At 44.0% G+C, this 12,930-nt stretch overlaps 1 protein-coding gene across 1 annotated transcript; it reads right to left on the bottom strand.

Moving 5' to 3' along the window:
* Positions 1-2,681: 2,681 nt before the first annotated feature.
* LOC115791263 (protein FAM222B-like) lies at positions 2,682-12,561 on the bottom strand. Its single transcript, XM_030745437.1, has 3 exons — positions 12,424-12,561; positions 9,955-10,082; positions 2,682-7,802 (listed from the first exon to the last, which is right to left on the bottom strand). Exons 2-3 carry the CDS (start codon positions 10,034-10,036, stop codon positions 5,857-5,859), a joined length of 2,028 nt encoding a protein of 675 aa, XP_030601297.1. The 5' UTR covers positions 10,037-10,082; positions 12,424-12,561; the 3' UTR covers positions 2,682-5,856.
* Positions 12,562-12,930: the final 369 nt, after the last annotated feature.

The raw sequence follows: 12,930 nt of genomic DNA, 5'->3' as shown, positions 1-12,930 counted from the left end.
ATGTTTTATACCTTTGTTCATTATGTTTCGTTCTACAGTTTATAAATTGCCTATAAAGAGTTTTTTTTTTTTTACAAGCATTCTGTAATCCTTTGGACATCCAAGGACATTTTGAGAACTTGTTTTTGTGACAATATTGTTGTATTGGACAGTGTTTATTGTACAAGGTTTTAAAAGTATGTATGAACAATTCATATGCTTTGTTTACATCACCTTCTTCATATACACTCTTCCAGTTATAGTTTAGTAAATTCATTTTGAAAGCGGATATGGCCTCCTCAGTTCTCACCCTTCTATATAGCACCTCCTGTTTCACAATTTCTCTCCTATAGCTACATTCTAATACTAAAAAAACAGGTAGGTGATCACTAATGTCATTCATCAACAATCCACTGATTACATTACTGTCTATATTATTTATAAAGATATTATCAATCAGAGTGGCACTGTAAGGTGTTATTCTACTTGGCTTTGTGATTGTTGGAAAAAGACTCATGCTGTACATGCACTCAATAAAATCATCCGTCCGTTTGTGTTTGTTGGGATTCAGCAGATCTATATTAAAATCCCCACAAATTAAATTAATCTTTTGCATTTTTAATGAGAACAGATCCTCCATTATATTAATAAACAATTCAATATTAGATCCTGGTGTTCTGTACACACAACTAACAACTATGTTTTTCATTTTTTCCATCTCTATTTCAATAGTAAGGCACTCCAATAAGTCATCAATGGCTAATGTCATACTATCCACAATCCTATATCTAAGGCTCTTTTGAACATACAGAGCCACACCACCCCCTTTTTTGGACTTTCTATTCATACACATTAATTCATATCCATCTAACTCAGTATTCATTACCTTATCAGCTGTAAGCCATGTTTCAGAGATTGCAATAATATTAAATGGTTTTCTAAACTGCACTAAATAATCTTTTATGTTCTGGAAATTTCTATATAGACTCCTGCTATTAAAATGAATAAGTGAAATTCCATGAACCTTTTTAATTGCGTCATCTAACTGTTGCTCATTATAGTAGCAAAAGTTAGTTTCCATATTATTTAGAAAATTTTGATCAGGATCTAAATCATTATCATTATCTAACATCCTTATTTTATTAGATCTAATACCAAACTGTCAAAAAAGAAAAAAAAGAATAAAGATGGCTGGAGCCCGGTAACAAAGCCTGCAGGGCAGCTGCTGCAGGGCCTGGCAGTAGCCGATGCGAAGCTTGGTGGTAGCTCCTGCGGGGCCCGGTGGTAGTGCTGCGGGGCCTGGTGGTAGCTGCTGCGGGGCCAGGTGGTAGCCGCTGCGGGGCCTGGTGTTAGCCGCTGCGGGGCCTGGTGGTCGCTGCTGCGGGGCCTGGTGTTAGCCGCTGCGGGGCCTGGTGGTCGCTGCTGCGGGGCCTGGTGGTCGCTGCTGCGGGGCCTGGTGGTAGCTCCTGTGGGGCCTGGTGTTAGCCGCTGCGGGGCCTGGTGGTGGCTCCTGTGGGGCCAGGTGGTGGCTCCTGTGGGGCCAGGTGGTAGCTCCTGTGGGGCCAGGTTGTAGCTCCTGTGGGGCCAGGTGGTGGCCGATGCGGGGCCACGAGGCAGCTCCTGCTTTCAACAGACTTGATGGTTTAACTGTGGGGAATAATTTTTATATATAGATAAAATATTTTGGTCTTCCAATTTACAACTTGCAAGCTGTACATGCTGCACAAGCATGGATGACTTATTCTCAAATGAAATAATTAGAAAAAAATGCATTTTGTATTTACTCAGGCTCTAATATTAAAATTAGTTTGATATAAAACATTTAAGTGAGAATTATGAAAAAACACAAAGCTTTTCCACAGGATTGAACATGAAGTCTACGTTTCTGATTATCCAGACAGACCGAACATGGTCAGACTGCATGTGCTGTTTGTGCAGGACAGCTGAGACCACTGCAGTTTATTTCACTGACTTCTATAGTTTAACCAGTTTTAGTGCATGAACAAAATGTCTCCATTAATATCCATAAGCTGCACATCGGGGGGGTTTAGGATTTAAAAAAATAAAATAAATAAATTTAAAAAACAGGGCAGCACGGTGGCGCAGTGGTTAGCGCTGTTGCCTCACAGATAGAATACCATCTGGAAGGCCTGGGTTCGATTCCACCTTGGCCCAGGCCTCTCCCTCTCTCTGTGTGGAGTTTGCATGTTCTCCCCGTGCTTGCGTGGGTTTCCTCCGGGTACTCCGGTTTCCTCCCACATTCCAAAGACATGCACTTACTGGGGTTAGGTTAATTGGCTATTCTAAATTGCCCGTAGGTGTGAATGTGAGTGTGAAAGGTTGTTCGTCTCTCTGTGTTGGCCCTGTGACAGGCTGGCGACCTGTTCAGGGTGTACCCTGCCTCTCGCCCTATGACAGCTGGGATAGGCTCCGGCCCCCCCGCGACCCTGACCAGGATAAGCGGAAGCGAATGGATGGATGGATGGATTTAAAAAACAGCTTTTTTAAAAAAAAAAAAAAGAAAAAAAACACTGAGGTTACATCATCAAATTCCTAATCTGATAAATATTCACATGCAAAGAAAATGTCTACTTATTGCACTGAATTCTGATTCAGCTGAAATTAAATATATGCAGCTGTATTAACTTTGTTATGCCCTTGAAACATTAAAAGAAAAAGTCATTCAAAAGCTTTGTGTTTGAAAACTTTATTTTGGTTAGGGGAATGTTTGTGCAAGACATTTTTATTCCTGAAGGTTAGGCAAAACTGGAATATCACATTTTCAAAGTAGAGAAACAAAGCCCCCTCCACCACCATTCACAACACGCCTCTGAGGACCAAAGACGATTAAATAAATCAGTAAAGAGGAAAAAAAAAAAAAATCTAGAGAGAGTTGTTAGATGCCTGTGCCCGATAAATACCACTGAAGATGACGGACACACTGAGCTACAACATGCTTAAGCAGACGTGATTCTTGGAGAGTCTGACGTTCTGTGGAGAACAGGTTCTGTAATTTATCACTGTGAAACCAGATTTGTGGTTAAAACCAAAACAACAGAATCTTTGGGTGCACTCTGCAGAAACAAACTACTCACTCTAGATTTTTTTTCAAATGCTCATTTCATGTTACTTTTACTTCACAAGACTTTCTTTCACTGCCCAGCAGAGGGCAGCAGCTCTCCGTGTTCCCAGGATGCTGCTCATTAACGAGCCTCTGAACGCTTTCAGCCGGGGTGGTTAGAGAGGGACTCTTGGTCACTTTGGTCAGTGAGTCAGCAGCAAACAGTTCACACATCCCGACAGTGTTTGAGAATCGTGGCACGCTTCAGGACTTCAGTCCATAACACAGTATCAGTAGTTATACTAAGCAGCTTGGTCCCCCATCAGAGATCAACTATGTGCACCTCTGCCAGCATGCACACCTGTGTGCAAGTACCCAAGCTTAACATACATGCAAGCACCCATTCACACATTTCTCCGTACGACACCCAGTGGAGGCACTTCATATGAAACTGCAGAACTGTAGAACCTGACTGTGGCGGGCTGTAATGAGGCAGTTCAGCATGAACAGGGCGGTCTGTCCAATCCTTTAGTGTCTTCACCCAGTCGACTAAATGTTCAAGAAACCCAAACAGGCTTGGAAGGTCTTTAGGCCACAGTGGGTCAGACTTCACTCTGCCACTTTGAATACTGGTCAGCTTTAATTATTAATCTTCTCTTCTCCAAATTTGGCTCGTAAGACATACAAACAGCCAAATATACCTGCATTTGACTGGTGACAACTTTCACCCATCAAATAAATAGGAACTTATTTCACTGATACAGCCCATATATCAATCACCATTCTCACACACACACTTTAATTTAATAGCAGCTTCAAGGGGCAGGCACATCAAAAATGAGAGCCAGGAAAAAATAAAAATAAACTGCCATCAAGTATAAAGACCAAACTCCAGCAAAGCTCCAGCTTGCACGAAAGCCGTCACTTTGAAGAAGATTTCTCATTTCGTAATTCTTTCTCCCTTTTGATCGGCAGGATGTTCTGAGAAAGTTCAGTCAGAAAAAAGAGCCTGCTGTTTGAAAGACATTAAAGCGTGGATGCAAACCTATCGTCTGCATCGTGTGGGTCACCTATGGCACCTAATGTGAAAACACCTATGGCTTCAGGATGCAGTGGTCCAAAAAATAAAGAGTGTATAAGATATTTATTAAGTGTAACAACTAAAAACACAGTTCAAATAGCTTAAAAATAACTGCTACATCCCCATTCTAAATACCTATGAAATCATTTACTGTTTTCTCTATCATCATCATCATCTTAAATCCTTGATGGATGGGCAACATTTCAGACAGTAGGATGGGTGATTCAGAGAAGGGGATGAGTAGCATTATTACCTTAAGGCAACATAATCCACTCCTACTGCCTGTACATGTAAACACTACCCAAACGCTCAAACATGAGATTGAACAGCAAAAAAAAAATAAATCAGGGAAAAGAAAAACTAACAAACCTTTTCCTCACAATGAAGCCACACACACACACACACACACACACACACACACACACACACACACACACACACACACACACACACCAAGATCCTGGCAAAGAAACTGTTATAGATTATAACCAGTGTGTCATTTAAGGCTTTTTCAGAAGGCTCGAGGATAGTACAGCAACACAAGCCCAGACAACATTAACTATGATACATCTAATAAAACATAACCTGCATTACACGTTCTCATTTCTTTCCTTGTAGGTCACAGAAACACGACACAGTAAGGCCAGTGATTAGTAGATGAACACCTTACCACAAGCCCCACAGCAGAGGAACAACATCCACATCACAGTTCACCTGCGTCACAGTAGTAAAATGGTGAGAACGTGTGCTGAAGGGGAAGGGACACATTTTTGCATGATCCAAAGTGTCTGCATGCACCCACGTGATCAGTTTACTTTCCACATACAAACACAGTTTAAATAATGGATGCTATTAGCTAAAGTTAAACCCAGGGTGGGGGCAGTTTCTGCCCCTTTTTCCAAATGTTAAGCATGAAATTTAAAAGAAAATTCTACAATTCAAGTAAGAATGTTCAGAGATGCAACAACGATGAAAAAAAAAAAAAAAAAAGTAACAAAATAACTACTTAAAAGCAACTCTCTCACCAGGGGGCGCTTTAAAACTATAAGAATCTCAGAAATGGAGGGGTTTTTTTTGCTAGTGCTGGCTTTTAAACCAACATGCACATCATCTTAATCCACAATGCAAAAATGACCTGGAGCAGCAAAATGCCATTCAGAAGCCATGTTTGTATTCCTGATAGATGAGCCGTGGCCCCTTAATGTACACTGCAGCTATGGGAATGAGCCCCTGGGACTACAAGTCTATCAACAGTCCTAATAATTGCATATACAAGTAACCCCCATTCAAAGCTGTTGGGACATAAATAATTGTAAATAAAAACATTACACAAGGAGATCCTATTCTAGCTCGCCTTTGGGCAGTTCTAAGGCCACAAATGCTAATAAAAGTTGAGTTGTTCCATGTCAACCTATGAAAAGCACTGTGACAATCATGATACAGGCATACTCTGAGCTGCAGACGAACATTTGTGAACACCACAGATATATGAACAAACAGCAGCACATCTGTGCCAAAGAATGTGGACATCAAGCTCAAAAATCCTTCTTCTGCAACAAAAGTACGACATGGCTTAAGACCTGAGGAATACTTTGAAACATCACACCAGGTGGGTCTCCAAATCGAGCTCTAAAGCAATTTAAATGCTCACTTGAAAGATTTGAAGGAGTAAAATACAGAAGCTGAAAGCAGCGGTTGACAAAAACCAAAGCCACATGGGCATAAACGCACACTTTTAACAGTAGCGTGGGCGATGAGCATGGACCGCGCTGCTGCTGCCAGGTTCCTGAACCTGGCCTCTGGCAGATCTGTGTATATTCCCCATCGTATCCACATTCTGCTCCTGAAAATTGGACATCTGGAAGTCCCCTCCTAAGAAATTCTGCATTAACTCTGACTGGTCATTAGGACCCTCTTTCCCGGGCCTGTACTTTGCCCCTGGGATTCGGTCTCTGGTGGCAGCAGCCTGCCCTCCCTGGAAAGCCATTGAGAGGTCCTGAGTGCCAGATCTATTGTTTCCTGCTGTGGGTGGGACGCTGCTCCACGGTGGCTTCATGTAGTGGCCATTAATGTAAGGCATAGAACCTGCTTGACATTTAACAGGGGATGAAGGTTGTGGCTTTTCTGCAGGATGATTTAAGGGAAAGCTTTGTACAGTGTTTGGTAGCTTGTGGCTGTAGGTGAGGTTTCTGGAGGGGAAAGCACACTCAGCTGTTGGCTCCATCCTTGGGTTCTTGCAGGGATTGGCCCCCTCAGGATGCTGCTGCATGTGGGATAACTGATGCTGGGCCCAGGAGCGCTGCTGCTGCAGCTGCTGCAGCTGTTGGAAATGTTGCTGCTGCTGCTGTTTCTGCTGATGTACATGTTGGTGAAGCTGCTGCACCTTCTCAGGGTTGGTGTGAAAGGCAGACATACTATTAGCAGCAGCTATACTAGGCTGTGAACTGAGAGCAACACTGGGAGCTTGAGCTGCAGCTTTGTCTGGTGGTCCCACCATGACGGCGCTGGGTACATTGCCCAGAGCTGGGTGGTGAGAGGACACCCTTGAGCTGGCATTGATAAGCAGGTTGCGGCTGATGGGGCTGGGATTTGCAATCTGTCCCTCACAGACTGAGGTGGTGCCCATACCAGCCCGAGCCTGGCACAGTTGGTTGATTTGGTGCACAATAACACTCAGGTCACCAGGCCGGTTCTGATGCAGACTGGTTGCCATGGACAGTGGGATGGTGGAGGTAGATACAGTTATATTTGGTGGGGCATCTGGGTCAGGGAGCTTCTGAGGCCCATAAGGTCCAAGTCTGGGTTGCTGGGGGCAATTAGGTATGGTAGGAGGGCCTGCAGCAACAGGCTGTGGAAGGGCCTGTGACCCAACCAGCCCCTGGGTGTGCTGCAGGCTTGGAAGCTGAGGTCCATCAGACATGCGTTGCAGATCCTGAGTCACTCCTTGTTGTGAAAGTAAAGCTTGTGGAGGAGCCACCTGATGCTTTAGTGACTGTAGATGTGAAAGATGCTGCTGTGGTACAACGGATGAACACGACTGCCCCTGCTGTGGCGGCTGCTGCAGAGCCTGGGTGTGAGGCAGGCTCTGCTGTCTCTGCATACCTTGTGGATGAGCCAGTATTTGCTGCTGTGGTGTCTGAATCTGGGACAAGCTCTGCTGCTGCTGGATCGCTTGTGAACGAGCCATGTTCCTTTGCTGCAAAGCTTGTGGGTGAGGCTGCTGTAAAGCCATTGGATGAGTCATACGATGCTGTTGCTGTAGTGCTTGTGGGTGAGTTAAGCCCTGCTTCTGGGGTGCAGACTGAGATGGACCCTGTAGCTGAGGAGCAGGCTGAGGATGGTTTAAAGTGCTTTCAGTGGCATAGGGCCCACTGTGAGGATTCATGACTGAATTATGTAGTTGCCGGGTATGGCTAGCGTCTGACTCTTTGACAGGTGCACGGAGGACAGCCAGGAGCCCCCCACTGGTGCCGACCTGAGAGGAGTAGGAACTCTGGCGTTGGTTGGACAAGGATGTGTCAAGCCCGTTGACTGTGCGGCGAATGTGCTTCTTCTGAGGTACTTTGACACTGCTTGGGAAGATCTGGATGGTCAAAGGGTTGTTGGCAACTTTCTTAGCATAGGCATCCAACTCTGCTGGGGTTGGATAGCTGGCAGATCTCATTTTCTGTGTAGTTTCCCCTGCAATGTGCACAAAGTCAGACAAACAGGAATTCTTAGAAAAGCACATTGACTGGGATCTCACATACGTGCTGTCAGACTGCACGTTTTACACGTTCTTCAATGTGAGCTGTGGAGGGGAAGCAAATGACGTAGAACCATGTCTCATTAACAGAAGCTTTGATACATCTGTGTTCTGTAACACGTTCCCTGCACTGGTGTTTTGATCATAGAGAACGTTTCAGTCCAAACATGCTGTCAAATTATTAAAAAAAAAACAAAAAAAAAAAAACATACAATTTCCATCCTGACACTATTCAGTGAGCCCTCGCACCTGTAAATGCTTTATGAAGGTGATCACTCAGAAGAACTTGGTTCTTATTTGCAGCAGCCTCTCACAAATGGAACAGGAGGACCCAAACCACACCAACAAGCCCCCCCCCCCAGCAGCCATCTTCAGTTGCTACTTGTTTGTGAGTCTTTCTGCATTCAGTTTTGTGGTCATTCTCAATTTGCACTCGAGTGCTGTCCAATCACAGAACCCCGTGCTACAGTGGTGACCTGCTTCAACTTCATACTGTAACACTGTTTCCACCATGTTAGATGATCCTGAGCCGTTTCTCACTTTTACTTTTCTCATCAAAAATCTTGCTTTCATCGGTCCCAAGAATGTTTTTCCTCCCACTATTCAGAATATCACGTCTGCTTCATTTGTCATGAAATAATAAGGGAACAGATCACACCTGGCCATGAAGCTGCTTCAGTATGAAATCTGAGCAGGCTCGACTGTCTGAAGCTGCAGACTGATCAGACACCAAGGTCTCATGATAAGGATCCAAAACATGCTGCAAAAGCAACTTCACAGTTTCCGAAGACAAGAAATCAGATATCCTTCAATGGTCAAAATCAGACACGTGATCTCAACTAAACAGAGCAGCTTTTCAGTTATTAAATACACAACAGAACGCAGACAGACCCACAACTAAGCAGGAACTGAAGGTGGCTGCAGGAAAAGCCTGGCAGAGCATCTCAAATATGTCAGCAGATGTGACATCCATGAGTTTGAGACTTCACTGCAAACGATTTTTATTAAAAACAATCCTTATATTTAAAATAATGTTTGTTCAGTTCATTTGGGCCAGTAAAATGGATGATTACATATATAAATGTAAAAAGTTCATGTAAACTTGAATGAAAGCTTAAAGTCTGCACTTCAATTACATCTTGATGGTGTCTTCAATCTGTCTCCAACAGGACTGCAGAGAGAGAAAAACGGTTTCTGACAGCTGATTTGCTGCACTAGTCTTTCCCATGTGGTGCTTCCCTTTGGGCAGGCTGTGCAGTTTTCACTGTAATTTAGTCTGGCTGATGGATTACACTGTAATTTGTAATCCATCAGACAGACTTCCACTCCACTGTACTGGACTGTAGCTGCTCTGGAGAGCCTCTCAGACCAGAATCCACAGCAGGTGGAGAGCTGGTGCCGCTATGCCAATCTCACCAAGGACATCCACCACAGCTACAATCCACAATGGGGGAGTTTGGGTGTGTTCATGGAATGAAGAATTTAATTGAGGTGCAGCCACAAAGTAAATATGGTATCATCCAGTTTATTTAGTAAAGCATGGTTGTGCTTCCTTTTATGCAATATAGCCAAAAATACAGTCCAATTCTGTGAGAAATGCTGCAAAAATTCTGAATTTTTCATTAATTTGTCACCACCTGTGCACTTAAACTAAGCTCGCGACAAAATCCACTTTGCCTACATGAATGTTTTCCACAAATGAAAGATGCACTTAAAAGTCAGCTTGAGTGAAAAGCTTGAACTTCTTATGTACACAATTCACCTGCATTTTATTCTTGCAGGTAAAGCTGGTCACCTGTGACGTTACTTACAGGTAACTTGTCATTTACACCATTTCTTTGGCAACGTTCTTGAAATTCCCGCTACAGGTTTCAGGTGGTCAGTGATCAAATATTTTGAATTAAACTTTTGTTTAATTCACCCCGCCTCTCACCCTATGACAGCTGGAATAGGCTCCAGCCCCCCCGGCGCTGCAAGTCTCTGTAAAGCAGGAATGTTACAGAGAACCTCCGCCTGCTTGGCCAAACACACTCATCTACTGCAGGATAATGAGAAGTAACACCAGAACATGATGAAGATGGCACTTACATTTTGGAGGTCCAGTGTTCATCTGCGTGCGGGAAAGAAGTCTGATGGTAGGCTTAACTGATGCTGGCAGACGGGCCAGCATGTCACTCTTCAGCTAATGCAGCACAGGACACCTTTTCCTCACCATACTGGGGACAGACAGAGCAGGTGAACGTCAGCTGTAACACGCACACACTTACACTGGTGTGAAATGACTTTGGTATCACTGATTTTCACAGCTCAGTTTGACCTTTTGCAAATGGCAGCATGTAATAAAGAGGCTCTGTAAAAGCTTACTGTGTCCATACTGCAGGCAGCAAGGAGCTGAGAGGAGATGAACAGAGCAGCACATAGTTGCAGAGTGATGGCAGACTGTGAGCCAGCCAGCCCTCGCTCTCAAACTCAGGAGGTTTAAACAGAAAATTAAAGGGATTGATTTAGGAGAGCCCAGAGCCGCGCTGAGGAATTAAGGAAACTGGACAAGTGGAGGACAAAAGAAGTGGAAAGCTGGGAAAACAAGAACAACAACAAACAACCATCTTCAATATCTGAAAGTCGTGTCCTTACAAAATAGTAAAAAAAAAAAAAAAAAAAAAAAGTCCATCAAAGACCGGAAACGGGACCTGAGAGATGCATTTGGCCTTCAGTTGATCCGTCTGCTGGTTACTGAACCCTCGTCAGAAATGGTCTCAGTGAAGAGGAAAAGCTGAGGTATGCCACATTATACAAGAACTGGACTGGGAAAAAAAAAAGTCTGTGGTAACAGGTCTGATGGAGCGAAGGATCCAAATGGGAAAGTTTGGGATCAAATCATCATCAGCATGTACGAAGGAGGTCAGCAGAGAGGTTCAACACAGAGTCTGCAGCCATCTGTTAAACACGGCAGAGGCTCTGTCAGGGTTTGGGCTGCATTTCAGCCAGAGGTGTTGGAGATCTCGTTAAAATTGATGAAATTATAAACACAGAAAAGTACCAACAGATTTGGATCCACCCTGCAATACCATGTGGAAAGTGTCTGATTGGAAACAGCTTCATTTTCCAGCATGACAGTGATCTCCAACACACTGCCAGTGCAGTAAACAGTGAACACTATCAGCCATGGATCGGCCTCCTCAGAGCCCGGACCTCAGCATGACTGAAGCAGTGTGGGATCATCCTGACAGAGGACAGAACCAAAGGCAGAAACATCCAAAGAAGAGCTTTGAATGTCCTTCAGGAAGCCTGGGGAACGGTTCCTGCAGACTGCTTAAAGAAACAACAGGAAGCTGCCTCAGAGAGTTCAGACTGAAGAATAAAGGAGGCCACGCCGAGTACTGACACTCAAGCTCCAAGAACTATACAAACTCTGTTACGTACTCTATGTTTTTTCTACATATTCCAACAAATAAGCCCGAAAGGCTGTCTCAAGCCTTCTGCACAGTACTGCATGTGTCACTGAAACCTCTGCCCGCATGTTATAATATTACCAGGGATTTGTAATAGGCCAACAATCAAGAAAACAGGTGTCAGATTAATGGACTGCAAAAATAACCATTTGTTTCAGCCCTACTGCAGAATTCCTCTCCCAGCTCCTGGAAGAGGAAGGAATCTCATAAGTAACTGCCGAATCATCCTGCATTTGCAGTTCATGATTCATCATGAGTTCACTTCCACTGTTCAGATGAATAAGGCCCTGGGATGGGAATGATGAACCAGTTATAAACCGTCAGTCCTTGAGAGCTGTCGGCCTCCGGCGTCACATTCACGCTCACACCAAAGTCTATTTTCTACCACTTCTATTATTTCTATTCTGTATTCAGATTCAGAACATAAACTGTCTGTTATACTGAAAACTTACTTTCAATCAGGAATCAATAAAATCTTATCAATACCATCCCTTCTACTACACAGGTGCATTTATTTTGGCACAATCTCCCAGAGCTTTCAAGTCTACTGCTGAGAAACAGTGTTTGTTCACAAAGACAATTTAATCTTAATGAAAAAGCATTTGGCTACAGATCGATGCTTCAGTGCTGGCTGTATGCACCTTTTTACCTTGTGGAGGGAGGAAAGGGGCGATTAAAATCGGACCCAACCTTCCAAACACAGGCCACAGCGGCTAAATCCTTCTTCCTATGGTTGACCCGCACTCTGAGGGTGGTCTTAGAGCGGGAGAGGTGAACTTTCTGACAGCCGGTCTGCAGCTAGGTAACGTTAGCCATCTGTCTACCAATCTGCTGCAGTTTCTAACAGTTAGCTTAGCGCCTGTAGCCGTCTGCTGACCGAAGCTGGACGCTTCCAGGGACCAAACACGGCGTGAACCCCACGCAGAATCAAGACATCTTCAATAAACTGTGACGTTCAATCGTTCAAAGGGTTACCTCGAGTCAAGCACCACAATAAAAGGAGCCCCTTTGTGCTTATTGTGACCAGGCCAGCTGGTTAGCCAACTTTAGCTCCTCAGTGACGGAAAGCGCCGCCGTGACCCGCGTTAATGAGAGCGATACTTACTCCTCAGGAGTTTCTAAGCAAGGAAACTTCATTTTGTGGCGACATAACGTTGATAAAGGTTGTAATCAGCGGGTCAGCTCTTCGTGCTGCTGTCTGCTAAAGCAGCATCTGTCGGACATGCGCAGACAGACAGGACCCCGTTTCTGCATTTAAGGCATTGACGCTGAACGCCTGTCCAATAATCCCCACAGATGAGACGTTATTAAAACTTAAGAACATCGTTTTCACCTAAATAGATCATATAAACTTTAATAAGTCCGGTTACTCTGTTACTCTCTTCACGTCAGCCTTATGTTTAGGTGCACGCAGGTCAGGAGAGGTGTTAAAAAATAAATTAGGTTATTATAGTGACTTAAAAACCTAACAAAACTGTATTGTAACAAAATTAAAATGTTCAGTAAATGTTTTAGCTTTATCAGCTTGGTCATATTTTCCAGCACAAGCAGACTGAGGAGACTGATGCAGATGATTAACTCGGCTGGAATGACTGTGTGATATGCCTGTATA

This window comes from Archocentrus centrarchus, chromosome 13 (genome assembly GCF_007364275.1).
Source record: "Archocentrus centrarchus isolate MPI-CPG fArcCen1 chromosome 13, fArcCen1, whole genome shotgun sequence".
NCBI classification, from domain to species: Eukaryota; Metazoa; Chordata; class Actinopteri; order Cichliformes; family Cichlidae; genus Archocentrus; species Archocentrus centrarchus.
The sequence above is the reverse complement of the archived record's forward strand: the minus strand, read 5'-3'. Positions and strand labels throughout refer to the sequence as shown.

Excerpts from the sequence above, each read along its gene's own strand:
- LOC115791263 (XM_030745437.1), bottom strand. The coding sequence starts at position 10,036 with ATGCTGGCCCGTCTGCCAGCATCAGTTAAGCCTACCATCAGACTTCTT. Across the intron at positions 7,803-9,954 it reads GAACACTGGACCTCCAAAAT|GGGAAACTACACAGAAAATG; the intron begins GTAAGTGCCATC and ends TGCACATTGCAG.